Genomic DNA, 20,160 nt, shown 5'->3' with positions numbered 1-20,160 from the left:
AATAAAGTCACAACCACTTTTTTAGCTGCCACATCAAACCATTCACATGTTTGAGTTTGTGGTCCACTAAAATGCCCATAAAATGTTTAGATAACCTTTCCCTTACAAAGATCTCCCTCACCTTGTACTTGGAAAGGAGATTTCTTTAAAGCCTAGTGTTACACTTTATATTTGTCTCTATTTTCATCTTGTTAGAATTGGCCCAATAAGCTAGTCTGTCAAAATCTTTTTTAATCCTGACTCAGTCTTCCACTGTGTAAGAGGGAAAACTAAGTTAATTCCATTTACACAGTTCATTATCCTTCCCAGCTTTGTACCATCAGCAAACTTGATAAGAATACTATCTGAGCCTTTATCCATGTTATTGATAAAATTGTTAAGCAGATGTGAATTAAGTACAGACACACCTGGTATACTCTACTAGTCATCCTCCCAAATTGACATAAAACCATAATGACTACTCTTACCATCTGGTTATTCAACCATTTCTAAAACCACCTAATTATACTAATATATAGTCCAAAATATTCTATATTTCCCACATTGGGAGCATAAACTACTTTGTCAAATGTTATAGACAGAAACACAGAAAAAGAGAGAGACAAGCAAAGACAGATAAATGGGGGAATGGAAAGAGAAGGAAGAGGAGAAGAAGGCAGAAGGGGAGGAGGAAAGTGAGGAAGGAAGGAAGGACAGATAGAAGGAATGAAGGATGAAAGGAAGGAAGGATGGATGGATGTACATGAGAGCTGACCTTGATGAAATCATGTTGGCTCTTTGCGATCTTCAATTCTTTTTCTAGATGTCCTCTAATCATCCCTTTAATAACACATTCCATAATTCTGGCAGAAAGTTGAAATCAATCTGACTGTCCTATAGTTTATAGGCTCCACTTTCTCCCTTTTCTGGAAAATCAGAACATTTTGCCCATCTCTAATCATGTTGCACCTTCCCCAATCTCCACCATTATTCAGAGATCATTGAAAGTGGTTCAACAATCACACAAAGACTTTGACTTTACCAAAATAGAAATAGCCATCAAATAAGAAGGATCAAAGATATGTACTTATATACATAAACTAGAGGATTATGACACAGCTGTTGTTGGGATCCAGGCCATGAAACAGTCTTATAACAAGACTTTTTTTTTTTGTATTTCCATAATTCAACCTCATTGGATAAAGTCCAATGTTTTTACTTCAGTACTTTGAAAATCTATGATATCATCAGTGAGTGTAATCTTATCACCAATGCATGTTGCCATTCATGTTTTCCTACAATTACTCCATGGATGTCATCCAATGCATTGCATGCCTTCTTTTTGTTCTTTATCTTGGGGTGCCACTGTACCACCCAGGGTGTTTATCATCTCTTTTTTAATCAGACAAGATCCTAATAAGACCTTTTACTATGCTTCTTAAGTCTAAGTCACCATCAATAGCATATTGTATTCTATTTATGGCCACCATGCATCTTTCCTTTGCCCTTTGATTTATGATTTTATTTCTTCTGAGATCATAGTCTTTCATATTTGGAAGCCATATGAAATCACCAGGAGAATACAGGCATTAAAAGATAGTCCTTGCTGAATTTCACTCATAGTGAATAAGGCCTTTTTGGAGTATCCAATATAGATGCATATTTGGGGAGGAAGGGAAAAAGCCAGGCATTGTGCTAAGCACTTTACAAGTATTATCTTCTTTATCCTTACAAAAACTCTGTAATGTAGTTGTTATCATGATCCCTATTTTACACCGAGGAAACAGACAGAGGTTAAGTAATTTGTTCAAGATCTACAGCTAGAAAGTATCTGAGGTTAAATTTGAACTCAAGTTCTTCTTTACTCCAGACGCAGTGCTCTATCAACTGCACCATCTAGAGGCCACAGTACCATCTCACTGGCCTGCTAGGAGATAACTCCATTCTATTCCTTCCCTCTCCACTTTCTCCTTCATGTAGCTAATTTTGTAGGGTTTTTATTACAATTCAGTCAATCAATATATTTTTAAAGCACTTATCGTTACAGAGAACTGGGTTGTGTTTGAGGGGACATACAAAGTACAAATACTATGTGCTTATTAAACGCATGTTGACTGGCTGAGAGTGGTGCACACAACTTGCTGTAATACATAATATTAAGTGACACATGCTTTAGAAAGCTGCACAAATAAGTGTTACTTAATAGATCTGGACTATTTATAAATCTGGTCATTTCACTCCCCTGCTCAGTCATCAGTTGTCAATGTCACCTAATAAGTAAAATAGCCAATGGATAGCCACTGGTTCCATTCATATTCATTAAGTGTCAAGAGATCTGGAAGAAGATGCCCAAGTACATTAAGGGATCTCTGTAAATAATTTACAGTCAAACAAGTAAAGAAAGATGCAGGATAGGTACCCTTAGATCGGTTGCATTCTGCATCATTGAAAGAAGTACTGTCCTTCATGAAATCACAGATCTACCAAAGGATCAAAAATGAAATCAAATTTAAAGTTCTTTTACTGAAATGCAAGGCTTTAGTGCAAAAAGAAAGAGAATTGTTCCTGAAAAGTGATATTGCCACATAGGGATAGTAATTATAGGAAGGAAACAGATGCCAAGAGGAAACAGTATGGTTTTGTTGTCTCGACTGACCTACAATTGCTTTGGGAGCAAAGGGTTGGTGTCTTGGAGATACAGACAGAAGCTTTCTCCAATACACTTAACTGAAACTTGTATCTAGTTTTTTAGGACAAAGATCTGATGTGGCACTAATAGGAAGCTGCCTCACAATATTTTGCTCTGTACTTCCCTAATGCATTTATATCTTGTGTGTGTGTGTGTGTACATATCACATATTCCCTCCCACTTGACACTAAGTTACATGAGGACAGGAACTCTAACTTTCGATCTCTCCTAGAGCCCTACACAGGATTCTGCATATAGAAGATGATTTATAAATGAATTTAACTTAATTAATTTGAACTTAGAACTTAAAGAAAAGTTAAAAATTATCTTGCCCAACCTCCTCTTCTACAGAGAAGAAAACAGATTTTTTTTTTTAAGAAATCCTTACCTCTGTCTTAGAATCAATACTGTGTATTGGATCTAAGACAGAAGAGTGGTAAGGACTAGGCAATGGGGGTCAAGTGACTTGCCCAGGGTCACACAGCTAGGAAGTGTCTGAGGACAGATTTGAACCTAGGACCTCTCGTCTCTAGGCCTGGCTCTTAATACACTGAGCCACACAACTGCCCCCTAAAACTGAGATCTCAATAGTCAGAGACATAAAATGAATTGCTTAAAGCAAAAAAGTTATAAGAAAAAACTGGGAATAAAATTAGTTATTGATTTCCCTAGTGTTCTTTCTATTACACCATTCTGTTTCCCTCTTCATACTTTTAATTCCTGAAGGAGTGCCCTCAACATAATAGATGTGTAATAAGTGTTTGTTAATGTCATGTTTATACTTTTCTTTAAAGTAGCTTTATGGTAGGGAGGTGACCTGGCATTCTCAAAGACTGTATTAGGAAAGTACAATCACTTATAGAACCAATCAAGCTTTAAAGGCTCAACTTATGGTCCTGGTAGTATGTTTCATTCAAAGGCCCATCACTATAAATATGACTACTAGATGATGAAATTATTGACAATAGCAACTCAGAGAAGTTTATGAGATTGCAGTCTATATCACTGAAGAGACTGTGCCACTAAAAAAAAATCCTCAATTTGTCAAAATATTGAAGTGCTGACAGAATCCCCATAGTGTTTGCCGCTTGGTTGGAGAAACAATTTTATTTATGCCTAATAAATGCTTAATACTTGCAGCAAGATTATGATGTGAATAGTAATGATTAAACCCATTTCTTCTGCACCAACTCAAAAAAATGACAAATGTGCCAAGTAAAATAAAAGAACAAGAAAGAAAGAAAAGAAAGGTGGAAAAAACTCACAGAAAAAAGCATGGAGGGAAAAGAAAGAATAACCAAAAGAAATAAATAAGCAAAAGAAACCACTCTACATTGTGTTAAGAGCTACAGTTACAAAAAGAGGCAAAAGATAGTTCCTGCCCTCAAGAAGCTTACAATCTAATGGGGAGAAATATACAAAGCAAGTGATATATAGGATAAATAAGAACTAATTACCAGAAGGAAAGCACTAGAATTAAGAGGAGTTAGAAGATAGGATTTTAGTTAGGATTTAAAGGAAGCCAGGGAAGTCAGTAGTTGGAAAAGAGAAGAAGAACATTCCAGGCCTGGGGAACAGTGAGAGAAAATGCCCAGCCAAAAGTTATACTTTTAGAAGAAAGAACAGATATATTGAAAGAATGTCCAGAGTGATTTGGAATCATAGTAAATATAAAAAGATCTGTATCTATAAGACTGGAAACAGTTTCATTGAAGGAAGAGTTCAAGGTGATGATAATTGACATTTATTGACATGATAACTGATAAAATGGAAAAATGTGGAAGATGTCCAGGTAAAATGAAAAGTGAAGTTCCAAAAGAATAAACAACAGAGCACCCTTTTTTTAATGAAAAATTGGGAGAATATAAGTTAAGTTTCTACCAACCAATGAAAAAGAGATAGAGAGCAGAATGCAGTCAGAAAATCATAGCATTATTAGTCTTCCAGAAAAACATAAAGAAGCAAATAGTCCGAGTATTAAAGGAAATAATTTTTTAAATTGTCTGGCTATATTGGAAATAGAGGGCAGGATGACACTCAATAGGATGTGGAAAAAGTAGAATCTTATGTTTGATTCATTCAGTGATATGATTGTCAACTTCTAGAGTTTTAACATCAAATATAGAGACTTGAAAGCAGCCACGAAAGATCAATTTACATTATCAACAGACTAGTTTGAATAGCTCAAGACTACTAAAGACAAGGTGCTATAATGAAATACAGAGTAAATCAAGGGAAATTGACCTTCACTGCAATATTAACTCTCCTATAAAACCTAAAGATGCTCCATCATAGGAAAAATGATACCTCAATGATGTCAGAAACTTTTATTCTGAAAACTGAGAACTTGAGAGAATCTTTAACCATGAATAATTAATGTTCAAACAAGCTTAAAAGAGGAGATTTTGAAAATTAAAAAGTGAGATTAATAATTTTAAAACCAAATTCATCAAGAAAACTAAGAACTGTTTTAGACAATAAAATGAAATTATTGAAATCAAAACTATAAAGGACAAATTCACAACAGTAAAGGAAATAAAAGAAAATTACCAGAAACTACTCTGCCTAATTATATATGGCAACAAAACCAGCAGTCTAAATGAGCTGTATGAATAGCTTAAAAAGTAAATAAAGTACTAAAAATATCAAAATAGGAAACAAATTACCTAAATACCTCAAAAAATAAGTAAATTCCTCAAGGAAAAACTCCAGGTACAGATGGAATAGTGAATTCTATCACAAATATAAAAATCAAATCACATCTATGCCACATAAACTATTTTCTATAACTGAAAGTAAATACTCTATCAAACTGTTTCTATGTGCTTCACTTGGTCCTGATTGCTAAACCAGGAGGGGATAAAGCAGAGAAAGAAAATTAGATTACCAAATTAATATTGAAACAAAACTATTTTTAAATACTAACAAAGAAATTATAGCTATGCATTTTTAATTTTTTATGACCAAGCTAGATTTATTCCAGGGAAGCAAGTATGACTCAATATTAAGAAAATAATTAACATAATAAATATTTTAATAGACCTATGATGTTATTAATGTTAAGAACTTCCATTGAAGAAATTCTGCCTGCCCATGAAGACCAGCACCTGCTTTACAACTTAAAATGTTAGAAAGCTGCATAGGACACTAAGACACTGCCTAGGACACCTAAGTGACTTGCCTAAAATCATACAGCCAATAGGTATCAGAGGTGAGACTTAAACCCAGATCCTCCTGACTCTAAAGCCAGTTCCTTATCCACCACATCATATTACCTCTTTTAACATGAAATATTAGTAACAAATATAAAAAACCATATGATCATATATAAAAAAGAACAGGAAAGTCATTAAGAAAATATAGAACCCTTTTTTTAAAAACACATTAAAACTTATAAATGAACTATTTTAAACAAAATTAAGATAAAAACCAATGGTCAATATTGGTAATAATTTTTAAAGCAATTCACCCATCTCTTCTTTTGACTAATAGAAAACTACTGGAGTGTAAATCTTAACTATTCATTCATGTTGTCTTACATGAGATTTTTCAAGACATTGTGAGTATTCAATAGGAAATGTCCTAGGGATTCAAGCCTGAACTATTGAATTGTTTTGAAACAAAATTTTTCAATAAAATTTTTCCATAATGGTAGAATGATGAGCTTAGGGGCAGGAAGGTATGAATTCAAATCCTACATCAGACACCTAATATTAGTGTGCCTTTGAGCCAGTAACTTAACCTTGCTGAACCTTGGTTCTTCATTTGTAAAATGAAAGATTTAGACTAACTTCTTAAATATCTTCTAGGTCTATGCTTCTGTTCCTATGATTCTAAAAGTGTTGTGTTGCACGGTATGAAGAAAAAGTGTTATGAAAGTTCAGAAAAAAGTGAGATCAGTGTAAGGTCAAATAATTGCAGAAGGCTTTAGAATTGAGATAAGATTTGAATTAAAACTTGAAGGATAGATAGGGTATGGAGAGGTGAAGTGGAGGAGTGGATTGGGCATGAGTAAAAACATAATCATTTCAGTATTTTTACAAACATGAAGATAAAATTAGCATTTGGATCCAGGCTATGAGAAGGGGAAACATCTGGGTACTAGGAAAAGGACATCTAGGTTGAGGAGGATCCAAGTTGAAAATTTTCCATCCTTTGCACAGTCACTGAAACACCAATATTGCTTAAGAGAAATGCTCTATCAGGAAATAAATGACCCCACAAAAACGAGCCCTTACAAACCAGGCTGCTGGTATCACTTTTCTATCAATGATGTTTTCCTTCTGCAAGAGTTATCTAACAAGGGCCATAGGTTGATAGACTTGTGGTCTCTAGAGTAAGATAACACATGTTTTGTGTTAAAAAGTTAATAATAAGGACCAAGGAAAATGCTGTGGGCTATTACAGCAAGTGTTAGTTCTGGATCACAACCAGTCTGTTATTTGTATGCAGTAGGCAAACTGCCATCTTCTCAAGCCTGAAGTTTGCAGCTCTACACTAAAGCTCTATTTTTAAACACAAACACACAGACACACACACAGATACACACAGGGCTATGTGTAGCTAGTTCATTAACACTTGTGGACAGGGCAAATAGGTAGTTCCCTTGCTAATCCCAAGTGAAATTAATATTTTCATTAAAACATCTATTTGTTTTCTTTTTTAAACTGTGTAAACTCAAGGTATCTTTTTTTTACCAATTCTATGACTTTTTAAACCAAAATAAGAAAAATAAAGAGACTGAAAAATGAGTGACCATCAGCATATTTAGAGGAATTTCTTGCTGCCAGCAAAATAGGGCGAGACTTAAGGATCTTCTTGTGGTTTTAGCACAGCCTGAGGAACATGTTTTGATTTGAGAATCAAGCAGAATCTAAATGTGTAAACATTATAAATTTTTTTCCTGTTCCTGTCCATGTGTAATAATTTTATTTTTGTTTTACTGAGGCAGTTGTAACACTGTTCCTAGGGACTAAGAAATATGCATAAGAACAAAACAAATAAATTAAGAGTGAAAATTATTAAAACTAGATCTATATTACTGGACCATCAATATTCCATATTATCAAAAGTTTATCAATAGGCCTCAGTTTTCCTGAGTCTTTCTGTGATCTACAGATCAGCCTGTGGGTATTTTTTGCCATTGCCAGCTGAGGAACTAATTCTAACACCACAGTCTTCCAACTCATACAGCAACTTCCTCCTTCCAGACATAGGAAGGAACCAGGAAGATCTCGATGGAAAGTGCATGTTGGGACAATAAAATAACTCTACTCAGAGGCAGAAACCAACCACATTGCAGAGGAGTTGGTCGCACAGATATATCTTTCATTTTGTTTCCCTTTCATCTTTTAATTATTAGAATATTTGAAGAAATCAAAATAACCTACACTGTGTTCTTTGTTTAAAATAAGATTAATCATAATCATCATCGTTTACATACTTCTTTAAGGTTTGCAAAGTATTTTACATGTTATTTCATTTTATCTTCATAACAACATTGTAAGAGAGATGCTCTTATATCCCCAATTTACAGATGAGAAAACTGAAGTTAAAAAAGATTAAGTGACTTGCCCAGGGTCACACAGCTAATAAGTGCCTGAGACATGATTTGAACTCTGGTTTTCCTGAATCCAAGTCCACCACTCTATCCACTGTTCCACCTAGCTGCCTAAAAAAAGTTAAAGAAAAATAATCTTTTTTAAAAAAATAATCTATTGCAACCAACAGAGAAGCAGCATTGGTATTCAACTGGAAGTATACTGGTGATATATATGATATGTTGATGCAAAATTTATTAGCAAAATTTTTTCACCATGGCAAAGTGTTGAACTTTGAGTCAGAAAGACCTACTACCAAACCTTCCATCATATGCCTTCTAGTTTTGTGACTATGGGTAAGTCCTTTAATCTCGTTGAGTTTCTCCTTCTTTATTTGATATATGGGAATAATAATGCCTATAACATATGTCTCAAAGGGTTGCTGTGAGGTTCAAATGAATGAATTTTAAAAACATTTATTCAGCACTTACTATATAGTATTGGGGATACCAAAAAAAAAAAAAAAAAAAAAAAAAAGACAACAGTTCCTGCTGTCAAAAAGCTCATTGAGACAAGCAGAATGAGACAACGAGCTAAAAACTTTGAAATCTTAATGTGCTATTGGCAGGGCTTTGAAGGAAATGACTAGAGAGTGGGAAGTGAAGCAAAGCTTGGCTGGGATTTTTCAGAAATAGTGATCTGAGAGAGGTAGTCACTAATTGGGAGAGTGAGATGCCCCTGAGCAGATATTCCAGAAATGAAAGAGTTAGAATTCTCAAAGAATAGTCTCTGGAAAACCTAGACAAGGCTGTTATGAGACTGTGGAGAAAATGACCAGAGCCTGGAAAGTGAGAGGTCACATTCAGTCTAGGGGGTATTATTTGTAAGCATTTAACCAATCACAATCTCACCAGAAAACCTTTTTTATCTACTATATTTTCCTGAATTCTGTTCATATAACTATACCATACAAGTATACCAAAAGACAGGTGAGCATTTTTAATTCTGTATATAGTATTTTTTACTTATATGTAGTGATGGCTCTAGACTCCATCTTCCAGAATGAGGGAACCTATGTTTCCCTTGAGGGCTCTAAGGGTGAGGTTTCTTTCTCTAATAGCATATGACAGAAATACCTCCTCATTCCATAGTGTTTCCCCCTCTGTCACACAACATTAATAATTAGCACCCCAATTATACTTAACCAATTAATCAATTAGCTTTCACAAACTGATAATTACTGAAAGGATATATCAAACACAGAAGTGAAAACAGTCCCTTTCTCCAACACCTGCGGGCATACTTTCCCTTATAACACCTCATTCTCTGGGGAAAGTGGGTTCAAACTTGAAGTAGTTTCTACACTTCTGAATTCAGTATAGCCATTAGATGAGTCTTAATTTTAGAAACTGCTGAACTCAAACCCACTAGTAAAAACTAGGCTATTTCTCTCAGCATCTTCCTCAGGATCTTACTGCTAGACTTTTGTTGGCCACAAAAGTTTGCATGGACTCCTCTCTTGTAACCCCTGATGGCTTGTCTCATTATCTTTCAAAGACCATGTAATAGTTAAAATTTAATTATAAGGCTGTTAGTAGCTTTAGTAGCTTTCTTACTTCAAAGTAGTGATAGTAAAGAGAGGGAAATGTAGGAAAGAGGTAAAGAGTTACCTAACATACCGCCCTATGTGCCATTCTGATGGATTGAAGCTCTCCACCAACCTGTGGTCCTTAGGGTTCCAAACTCCAGCCAGAAGAATGCAAGAGCCTGTGTGTCCAGAGCCTTGGTCTCGTCTTCATATGCAGTTTTCTCCACCTACAAGCTCTCCCATGTCACATCTCAGGAACCAATCATAGTTCCTTAATTTGCCTTTATGGGATCAGTTTCCCATCTCATTGGTTTCTACTTCCTTTCTCTGAGTGCCTGTCTATCCCTGCACACTTCAATGGCAAACACTGATTGATTACATCAAAGGTCACTGATTGATTATATCAAAACAAAGGGAGGGGAATTCTCTTCCCACAATCATAAGATCATAGCCATCACTAATCTCCTTCATGTATAAACAAGAAATAAATTACAACAGAGACAAAACTATAGCAAAGACATGCACTCACTTCCTAGCAGCTTCATGGGGGAGATAAAAGACGGAAGAGTCTTTTCCTATGAGGATTTTCAGTAGCTTTTGCCACTTTGCTTGAAAATGTCAGTAAGAAAAAAATTTAAAGTCAAGAAAAGGGCTCTGGCTGACCAGCACCTTCTCAACACACTCCAGCAGAGGCTATATAGCCAATCAATAATTGGGCTCTTCTTCACAGGATTAAGAGAACCAACCAACACCAGGAGCACATACTCCAAATTGGGGAACAGGTCACATCTATTATATGTCATCCTGCCTTTCTGGAAGTAGACTCCCTAGCCTCTTCCAACATGGCATATTATGTCAACTCTTCATTATACATCCCTCCTCTAATACATATTTATAGAATCAGGAAAAGGAATAAAATCACAAACCTTTTAAATAACTACCATATATCCTATGTACTTTTATCTTCTTCCAGACTTAAGTCTTTAACCAGGCTTCAGACACACTCCACTCTTAGGAATTTGGGAGAAGACTGAGTTCAATTCTCTAGCCTCATTACTCGCTTTCTCCCCTTCAGGAACAAGCAAAAGGCAATCTTTCCCTCCTGTAAGGAAGAAACTATTAGACTTAGACCCTGAATTCTGATCATTTCCACCCCTAAAGAGAGTCACAGTATTTTGAGGAAAGAGAAACAGGCCCCAACTCCCAATATTTTTTTGTTCACAGGTTTAGTATAGACGGCATCCTTCTCTCTGACTCCTGACACTGATTGCTACTGAGCTATGTAAGGTTTCTCATCCTGACTTGTTCATCACTAGTGGAGCCAGAGGGCATACAGTCAAGGGCAGGGTAGATATATAGGGTAACTCTGACCAGCTGGCCTTTTCTGGCCCTCAGGGTCTTTGGATTTCACGGATACAGTTATTTGCACTTGTGTTCTCCTTCTTAATCACACCCCGACCCTGAATTTGAGCTCTTTGAGGGCAGGGACCAAGTTTTTGTCTCTTTCTGATGATTAGTACAATGTCTGTCATGGAGTAAGCACTCAGGAAATGCTGGTTGACTGCAACTGGGAGCCCAGGACAAAGAGTCAAATCCTTCCGTTTTGTAGTTTCTGTTAAAACAGAGGCTTATGTGATCTTGAATGGTTTAACTTCTCTGCCCTTCAATGATGTCACCTATTCAAATAGCATGTCCCAGCTGCCTGGTGTGTTAAGAAGGATCATAAGACAGATTTAAAGGGCAGCTACATAGCCTAGTAGATAGAGCACCATGCCTTGAATTTGGAGAAACTTGGTTCAAATCTGGCCTCAGACATTTCTTAGCTGTCTAACTCTGGGCAAGTCACTTAACCCCAATTGTATAGCCCTTGCCTCTCTTCTGTTCTAGATTTAATACTAATATAGAAGGTAAGGGATTTCTTTTCACTGGAAAAAAAAGTCTCTAAGAAGAAAACTATTTCCAAAATTATCCACATGTTTGGTCCCTGAATGCTGCTAAGGAAATAAATAACTTATAAATACCAAATAGAATATGATATTTAATGGGAATTCCCATGGCTTATTAAAATGAAGTCAGGTCCAAGATAATCACAAAATATTCAAGACAAAGTATCCAAAGAGTAAAAGAGAACATGATAGTCTCAAGTGGTAAAATGGAAAACATAACTGCGCATCCGAGGACTTTGAGTAGCAGATCTGCTATTCATTCGTCATGTCACTTTGGGGACATGGCTTAATGTCTCAGATGCACAGTTTTCTCATATGAGAGATGAGACTAATAACACTCACCTCAGCTACTTCATAGGATTATTGTAAAAAGAATAAATGAGCAAACACTGCAAAGGTACTTTGGAAATCACAAAGTGCCATATAAATATCAAATATCTGCCTATTCACCTATTTCAGGTATTTGGGGACAATCAAAGCCAAGGATTCCTCATTTGTTTTTCCTTATATCATCCTGATTGCTTTGGGTTTTTACTCGATTTTGTAATCATCACTCTATTATTTACTAAGTTGTATTTATTCTGATGTGTTGCTATAATGAAATGGCAGCCCATCTTACAACTAAAAAAACCAAGCATGAAAAGGACAACTAGGTAGCACAGTGGATAGACTTCAAGTAAGGAAGACATAGATTCAAATCTAGCCTCAAACACTTGTTAGCTGTATGACCCTGGACAAGTCACTTCACCCTGTTTGCCTCTGTTTCTTATCTGTCAAATGAGCTGGAGAAGGAAATGGCAAACCATTCCAGTATCTTTGCCAAGAAAATCTCAAAAGGGGTCACAAAGAGACAGACACAACTGAACAAGAAGAAGAAATCTTTGCAGCAGCTAAGTAGCACAGTGGATAGAGAGACAGGCCCAGAGCTGGAAGAATCTGAGTTCAAATGTGACTTTAGATACTTTCTAGCTTTAGTGAGTCACTTAACCTCATTTGCCTAATCTTTACCCTTAGGTTTTGGAATTGTTACTAAAACAGAAAGTAAAGATTGTTGGGGTTTTATAATCAAACATGAACAAGGATACTTCTTACTAATTCATTATTTTTTTTCAAATGTCAGTTGTAGAGAAAATGGACAATGTTACAGGTGGCATGGAGACATCACATCTAAGATACAACGAGAAACTCACAGAAGTGGAAAGTGGTCTGAAGAAATTAGGTAATCTGCAAATACAACAAAAATTATTCCTCTAATTCTAATTCACATAAATAATAAGCAAAGCTTTTCCTAGCAGAATTTGTATATACTCTGGCAGTCAGGAGAATGTTTAGATTGTGCCTGGCTCATAGTCTTTCCACTGGGTGCAGTTCAGAAAGTTTTAAAGCTAAGGATTGGTTTGGGAGCAGATCAAATAAAATCTTTAGTAGGCCAAATAAAATCTCAAGACTCGTCCTGATCTTAAAGTGGTACAAATGCCCTTCACTAAGTGTTCTTTATTAAAGACTCTATAGGTTTATGTTTAATATGCTTTTAGTTATAAATGGCTCTATAAATTAGTTTCCTATCTACAAGAAGGGTCACAAATTCTATTCCTCCAATTTTTTATCCAGAGGGGAAAAAAAACAACTGATTATTAAAGAGCAATGTTATTTCCCCCCCATGACATCCTACCCCGTGACATAGAGCAGAGAAAAATTTGAGGGCACAAAGTTATTCAACCATAGTTGTTTGGCATTCCTGATATTAGACATTCTTGAGATTTATTCATATAAATCAGGTTGTTAAGAGTTCAAGCTACCCAGTTTGGGAACACATGCTTTTCGTGTTCTAAGTCTGTGCATGGCCAGATCATACTCCCAGAGTTTATATATACCAGTGCATGTCAATTAAATATCAGCCACTAAAAATCAGCCATGTCCCTTGTACTCCCTTCAGTGATATCGTATCTAATTAATAACATTTCCTATTTCAGGCGACCAAACTGGGCAGAAAGCCGTGAGCACCAACACAGAACTTTCCTCCTTCAGATCAGACATACTAGATCTTAGGCAACAACTTCATGAGATTACAGAGAAAACCAGCAAGAATAAGGACGCACTAGAGAAGTTACAGGAGAGCGGGAATATTCTGGATGACAGACAGAGCCAAATGAGAGAAACATTGGAGAATAACTCTTTCCTGATCACCACCGTCAACAAAACCCTCCAGGCTTACAATGGCTACGTCAACAATCTACAACAAGATACAAGCGTCCTCCAGGGCAACTTGCAGAGCCAAATGCATTCCCATAATGTGGTCATCATGAACTTAAACAACCTGAATCTGACACAAGTGCAACAAAGAAACCTAATTAACAGTCTGCAGAGGTCTGTGGATGACACAAGCCAAGCCATCCAGAGAATTAAGAATGACTTTCAAAATCTGCAACAAGTTTTCCTTCAAGCAAGGAAAGACACAGATTGGCTTAAGGAGAAAGTGCAGAACTTGCAAACCCTGGCTGCCAACAACTCTGCCTTAGCCAAAGCTAACAACGACACCCTAGAGGACATGAACAGCCAACTTAACTCTTTCAATGGTCAGCTGGACAATATCACTACCATCTCACAAGCCAATGAACAGAACCTGAAGGACCTCCAGGACTACCACAAAGAGTCAGAGAACAGAACCACCACGAAGTTTAACCAGCTAGAGGAACGATTTCAACTCTTTGAAACAGATATAGTTAATATTATTAGCAACATCAGCTACACAGCCCACCACTTGCGGACACTGACCAGCAACCTGAATGACGTCAGGACAACTTGCACTGACACCTTAACTAAACACACAGATGATCTCACTTCCTTGAACAATACGCTGGCCAACATTCGCTTGGATTCTACAACTCTCAGGATGCAGCAAGATGTCATGAGATCAAGGTTAGATATCGAAGTGGCCAACTTGTCTGTGATCATGGAGGAAATGAAGCTGGTGGACTCCAAGCATGGGCAACTCATCAAGAATTTTACGATACTACAAGGTAAATGGAAACCCTATAGCTTATATTTTTATTTTATTTAGTTTATATTTTGAATTCTGTTCTTGAAGCTTTGCCACTCCTATGCCCTGGTGCAAAGAATCACAGCTTGAACTAAAGGTTAGAAGGCATTCACCCAATTTCCCCAGTCCCCTTTATAGGTTATGTTAATTCTTCCAGGGATACCATTTATCCAGTTCCTGCCTCATTAAATTAAATGCAACCCTCAGACCCCATGTTCTGAGACCATATTGCGTTTTTTTTTATTTTTATTTAATATTTTCTCCTAGTTACATATTTCATGTTCTTTCCCTCTCCCCCAAACTCCCCTAAGCCGATACACAATTCCACTGGGTTTTACATGTATCATTGATCATGCCCTAATTCAATATTATTGATAAGTTGGACTAGAGTTATCATTGAGTGTCTTCATCCCCAATATTATCCCCATCAGCCCATGTGTTCAAGCAGTTGTTTTTCTTCTGTATTTCTCCTCCCACAGTTCTTCCTCTGAGTGTGGCTAGTTTTCTTTCTCGTAAGTCCCTCAGCCTTGCTCTAGATTCTTGCATTTCTGCTAGTAGAGAAGTCCGTTATGTTCGATTGTACTCCAGTGTATCAGTATGAGACCATATTGTAAGTGAGTGCATTATAATGAGGTCCTTTTAGTGATTAGAGTCCTAGGACAGAATCCAAAACTGACCCATTTATACCCTATTCCACATGAGAGCAAATTTTATTATACTGAGGCTTAATTTAGTATCCGGGTGGCCTGAAAAACCTCATCCTAGTCTGTCTTCAAATTTTTGTAAGATGAGGTAAATATGGAGGTCAAAAAATTTTCTGTAGGACTTGAGTGAATACAAGGGAGTTCTCAAGGGATCTGGGCCCTGGGACTGAGAAACAGTGCTTAAAACTAGAACGAAATTAATTTTTTTGAGGATCCCCTGGAATAAAGCTAATTTATTATTCCTGAAAAGCATTTCATTAACAAAGAATAGAAGCAGATAATTTTCTGTTAGAAAATATATAGTAATGTGGCATCAATAAAAAATGTAAAATGCATGGTAGCTGCGTGCAAAAATCTGAGGATTCATGTCATTCATATCTGACTTGATATTCCATTATCTTTCCATTGCTCAACCAATGTAGATTGCATCCCATCTGTGACATAGTAGATGATAGAATGTAAGGTCCTCGAAGGCAAGGTCTGGTTTGTTGTTGTACAGCATTCTCAGCACAATGCTCAGTACTTTACAGGAGCTAATAACCATTTGCAGGTTTGAATGGAAGAGTCTTCAGAGCTGCCATGGCCAAAAAGTCCAACATTCAACATCTAACATGGTGGTGAGGGTCATCAAACTTAACTAGAATGATCATCAAATAACAGACATCTGTCACACAGAGTGTATTCTCAAAACCTTTCCAACAAAATGATCTTTGCAGAACTTATACTTTTTTTGGCATATCCTTCAAGAATTTAGGTTTATCTCTATCCCTCTAGTATCTAAATATTAGAAATATTTAGGCCCACAAAAGTCCTCAGGCATTCCCTTTTTATGCTTTATTACTCATAATACTTCTAAATTAATGATGCTTCATGTAACAAGTTGTGTTTTACACCCATAATGACTATAATATGTCATTAAGGCTATGCTTGAAATGTAAAAATTAGTCATGAATTCATGGAATCTGCTTCCTATAGTGAATTATTAAATGATTACTTAATCTTTTCCTTCTTAACCTAAATGAGGAATGAAACAAATGATGAGAAGACTAATACTATATAACATCAAAAGATATTTTTCTGCTTTTGTCTTTGAGTACTAAAGTATTAGTCCCAAAATGTTATATTATGTTTTTCCCCTAAATGCTTGGGCAATATGAATTGATAGCTAACTATAGAGAAAAATATAGTAGATTCAGATGCTAGCTTTTCATTAACTGCACCTTTTTTTCAAGACCCATAGTAGGGAACATAGCATCTAGACCAGTGATTCCCAAAGTGGGTGCCACCACCCCCTGGTGGGTGCTGCAGTGATCCAGATGGCCACACTTTTTTTGGATTACATTCTATTCTGAGTTCAGTAAATAGTTTCATAATTTCCAGGGAGCGTTAAGTAATATTTTTTTCTGGAAAGGGGGCGGTAGGACAAAAAGGTTTTGGAACCACTAATCTAGACAATCCTCATTTCCAATTATATCAAATCTGTCACAATTATTGCTGCCAGTTATATTTCCTAGTTGATCTCCTGCTAGTAAACATTTTATTATTACTAGCTGATCTAATCTTGAGTTCCATCTACAAAACAAAGAAACACAGTAGGAAACTTAGATGTTTGCTTTTAGAAATTGATCCTAAAAAAAATTTCATGTATTTATTTTATTTTTTATGAAAGGAATTGATTCTTCTAGTTAGTGAGATCACATAACACATAGGCCACATGAACCAATCCAAAGAAATGTATTTCTATACATCTATTTCTTTATGACATCTTACTCTCATATTGTATTTCTTTGTCTCCTCGTAAATAGAAACATCATCCAACAGTAATAAAGTGGTAGAAGATACTAAAGAACCAAGCATTGTTAGATTATATTGGCCTTATGTAGTTCCTTTACTCTAAAAAAGCTCAAAATACACGAATGCTTTCCTGGCAATCCTTCTTGTCTACTCTAAGCCTGCCTTGCACTTTGTATTCCCTTAAAACTTTGCTTTAGACACAACTACAGCTTCTGCAGATTTCTTGGCCTCTACAAGAAGTGAATCAAAAGAAGCTGTCTGTGTAAATATACTGAGTCTTTTTTCTAGAAAGAAGTTCATTTATGAACAAATGAACCTTTATAGGAAAATGTTTTGTTTTCACTATAAATTAAGTATTTTTCAGTGGCTCCTCACAGAGAACATTCCAGGCCTTGTTTCACATATTTTTGAACAGCAAATTCACTAATGACTGAACCCAGGTTCCTTCTTCATATTCAGGAATATACAGGTAAAGTCATCTAAGTGTCATCTCCTCCCCACACTTCATAGCATTTCTCTGAGGGAATCTGTTCTAAGCAAGCAATCACCTACAGAGACTCTTGTAACTCCAAGAATTGAGAAGAGGCTTCCTGGTCCTACCAATTCATTGTGTAGAGTAAGGGTGGGCATAAGAAGGAAAGAAGGAAGCTTCCCCAGTTCCAGGATCACTGAAGCGAGAACAATACAGCTAACTAACCTTAGCGCAAACATTAGATCTAGCCCAGAACCAGCAGCCTTCATGGCCAAGAAACTGTGAAATCAAGTAAAGGTAGGAGTGACATATTTAACAAAGAAAGTAGCTTTAAATTTTTTTCAATTTTTGCTTATTTTCAATTAAAATTGTATTTTCTCCAACCATTGGAGGAACAAAAGAAAAAGAAAATTCTTATAGCAAATGGGCATACTCAAGCAAACAAATTCCCATATATGTCATGCCCAAAAATATCGGTCTTCTTTGCATCTTGAGTCCATTGTCTCTGCTTTGAATCAGTCCTCTAGAATAATGACTGGTCTTTGTGTTGATCAGAGTTTGTCCATCTTGTAAAGCTATTTGTCTTTATATTGTTATTGTACAAATTGTTCTCCTGGTCCCACTCACTTTGTTCTGCATTGGTTCATACAAGTCTTCCTAGGTTTCTCTGAAATTGTGCTCTTTATCTTTTCCTATGGCACAAATCATTCAGCCATTCCCCAGTTAATAGGCATCCCCATAGTTTCTAGTCTTTGCTGCCACAAAAAGAGCTGCTATAAATATTTTTACGAGACAAGTCCCTTTCATCTTTCCTTAATTTCTTTGGGATTTAGGGAATAGAAACACTCTCCAGAAAATCAGAGTCGCTATCCGGGGTTGTCTAATAACCTGTTATACCTAACCTTAGGGATTAGAAAAACAACAATGATAGTAGGTAACCTTTACATAGCCCTCACTATGTACCAAGCATTGTGCTGAATGCTTTACAATTACTATCTCATAGAGGCAGCTGGAGTCAGGAGGTCCTGGGTTCAGATCTAGCCTCAGATACTCCCTAGCTGTGTGACCCTGGCTAATTCACTTAACCCCAATAGCTTAGCCCTCACCACAGAAGATAAAAGTTAAAAAAAATTATCTCATTTGATCCTCACAACAACCCTGTGAGGTAGGTGCTATTATTATCCCCATTTTTCAGAGAAAGAAACTGAAGCAAATAGATGTTAAGTGACTTGTCCCAGGTCACTCAGCTAGTAAATTTCTGAGGCCAGATCTGGACCCAGGTCTTCCTGACTCCAGACTTGGTGCTCTACCCACCACACCAGGCATTTTTTTATATTTTCAAAAACCATAAAAGCAAATAGTTCTCATTTCTAGAGCACATCAAGATTTTTAAAAGCCCTTTCTTCCAACAACACTGTGAAATGTGTTACATAAATGATACTATTTCCTTTTTATAGATGATTAAGATTAAGCACTTTGCCCATAATCACCCCAGTATCAGAGCCAAGATTTGAAACCTTGTTTCCACTGCCCTTTCCACTATGATTTTAAAAATATTTCATTCTGGGCATGGTGGTACTGCCTGTAATCCTGCTATTGGCAATTCTAAAGCTGGTGGGTTGCTTGAACTTGGGAGTTCTGAGCTACTTCTGAGCTGGGAATTCTTTAGCTAGGGCCAAAGTCAGTCAAATGTCCACATCAAGTCTGGTACCAATACGATGAGCTTCAAAGAATGAGGGGCCATCAGACCCAATGAGGGGGTGAACCAGTTTAGGTCAGAAAGGGAACAGCTCAAAGCTGTAGTAGGATCAGACTTGTAATTGGCCACTGCTCTTCTAACCAGACTCCAAAAGAATAAAATAAAACTGGGATAGTGATTTCATTGGTAGAGGGAAATCCAGGCAAGGGAAACTCCCTCTACAGAGAGAAGGCAGCTCCTCCTGCATGCAGGCTGATAACACCTTCTCTGCAGTTTTTGGTATGAGAAAGTTGCCTAAGCATTTAGAGACTAAGTAAATTGTTCAGAATCACAGACAATGTGTCAACATAAACCCAGATCTTGGCTTCAAAGCCAGCTTTCTAGCCACTATACCAGTGGTGTCAGACTCATGTAGAAACAGATCTCTGCAGCCTTAGACTGTCAAATTCAAATAGAAACAGATCCCTACAGAATTAGAAAACCACAAATGAATACTATTTATATTGCATTGTATTTTATTTATTTTGCCAAACATTTCCCAATTACATTTTAAACTGATCAGCAGCAGCATTGTGGAGTTTGTGGGCTGCATGTAGCCTTCAAGCCACGAATTTAATACCTCTGTACTACTCCATACCATCTCTCTCTCTCTCTCTCTCTCTCTCTCTCTCTCTCTCTCTCTCTCTCTCTCTCCCTCTCTCTCTCTCTC

At 36.6% G+C, this 20,160-nt stretch overlaps 1 protein-coding gene across 1 annotated transcript in view; it reads left to right on the top strand.

The window, feature by feature from the left end:
* The window catches only part of COLEC12 (collectin subfamily member 12), a 126,653-nt gene that overhangs the window by 83,713 nt on the left and 22,780 nt on the right, over positions 1-20,160 (top strand). The window contains exons 4-5 of the mRNA XM_044683030.1: positions 12,863-12,961; positions 13,716-14,762. Coding sequence (XP_044538965.1) covers positions 12,863-12,961; positions 13,716-14,762 — 1,146 coding nt within the window. The remainder of the gene's footprint in view (positions 1-12,862; positions 12,962-13,715; positions 14,763-20,160) is intronic.

This window comes from Gracilinanus agilis, chromosome 1 (assembly GCF_016433145.1).
Source record: "Gracilinanus agilis isolate LMUSP501 chromosome 1, AgileGrace, whole genome shotgun sequence".
Classification (NCBI taxonomy): Eukaryota; Metazoa; Chordata; class Mammalia; order Didelphimorphia; family Didelphidae; genus Gracilinanus; species Gracilinanus agilis.
Note: the sequence above shows the minus strand (reverse complement) of the source record. Positions and strands in the feature narration are given on the sequence as shown.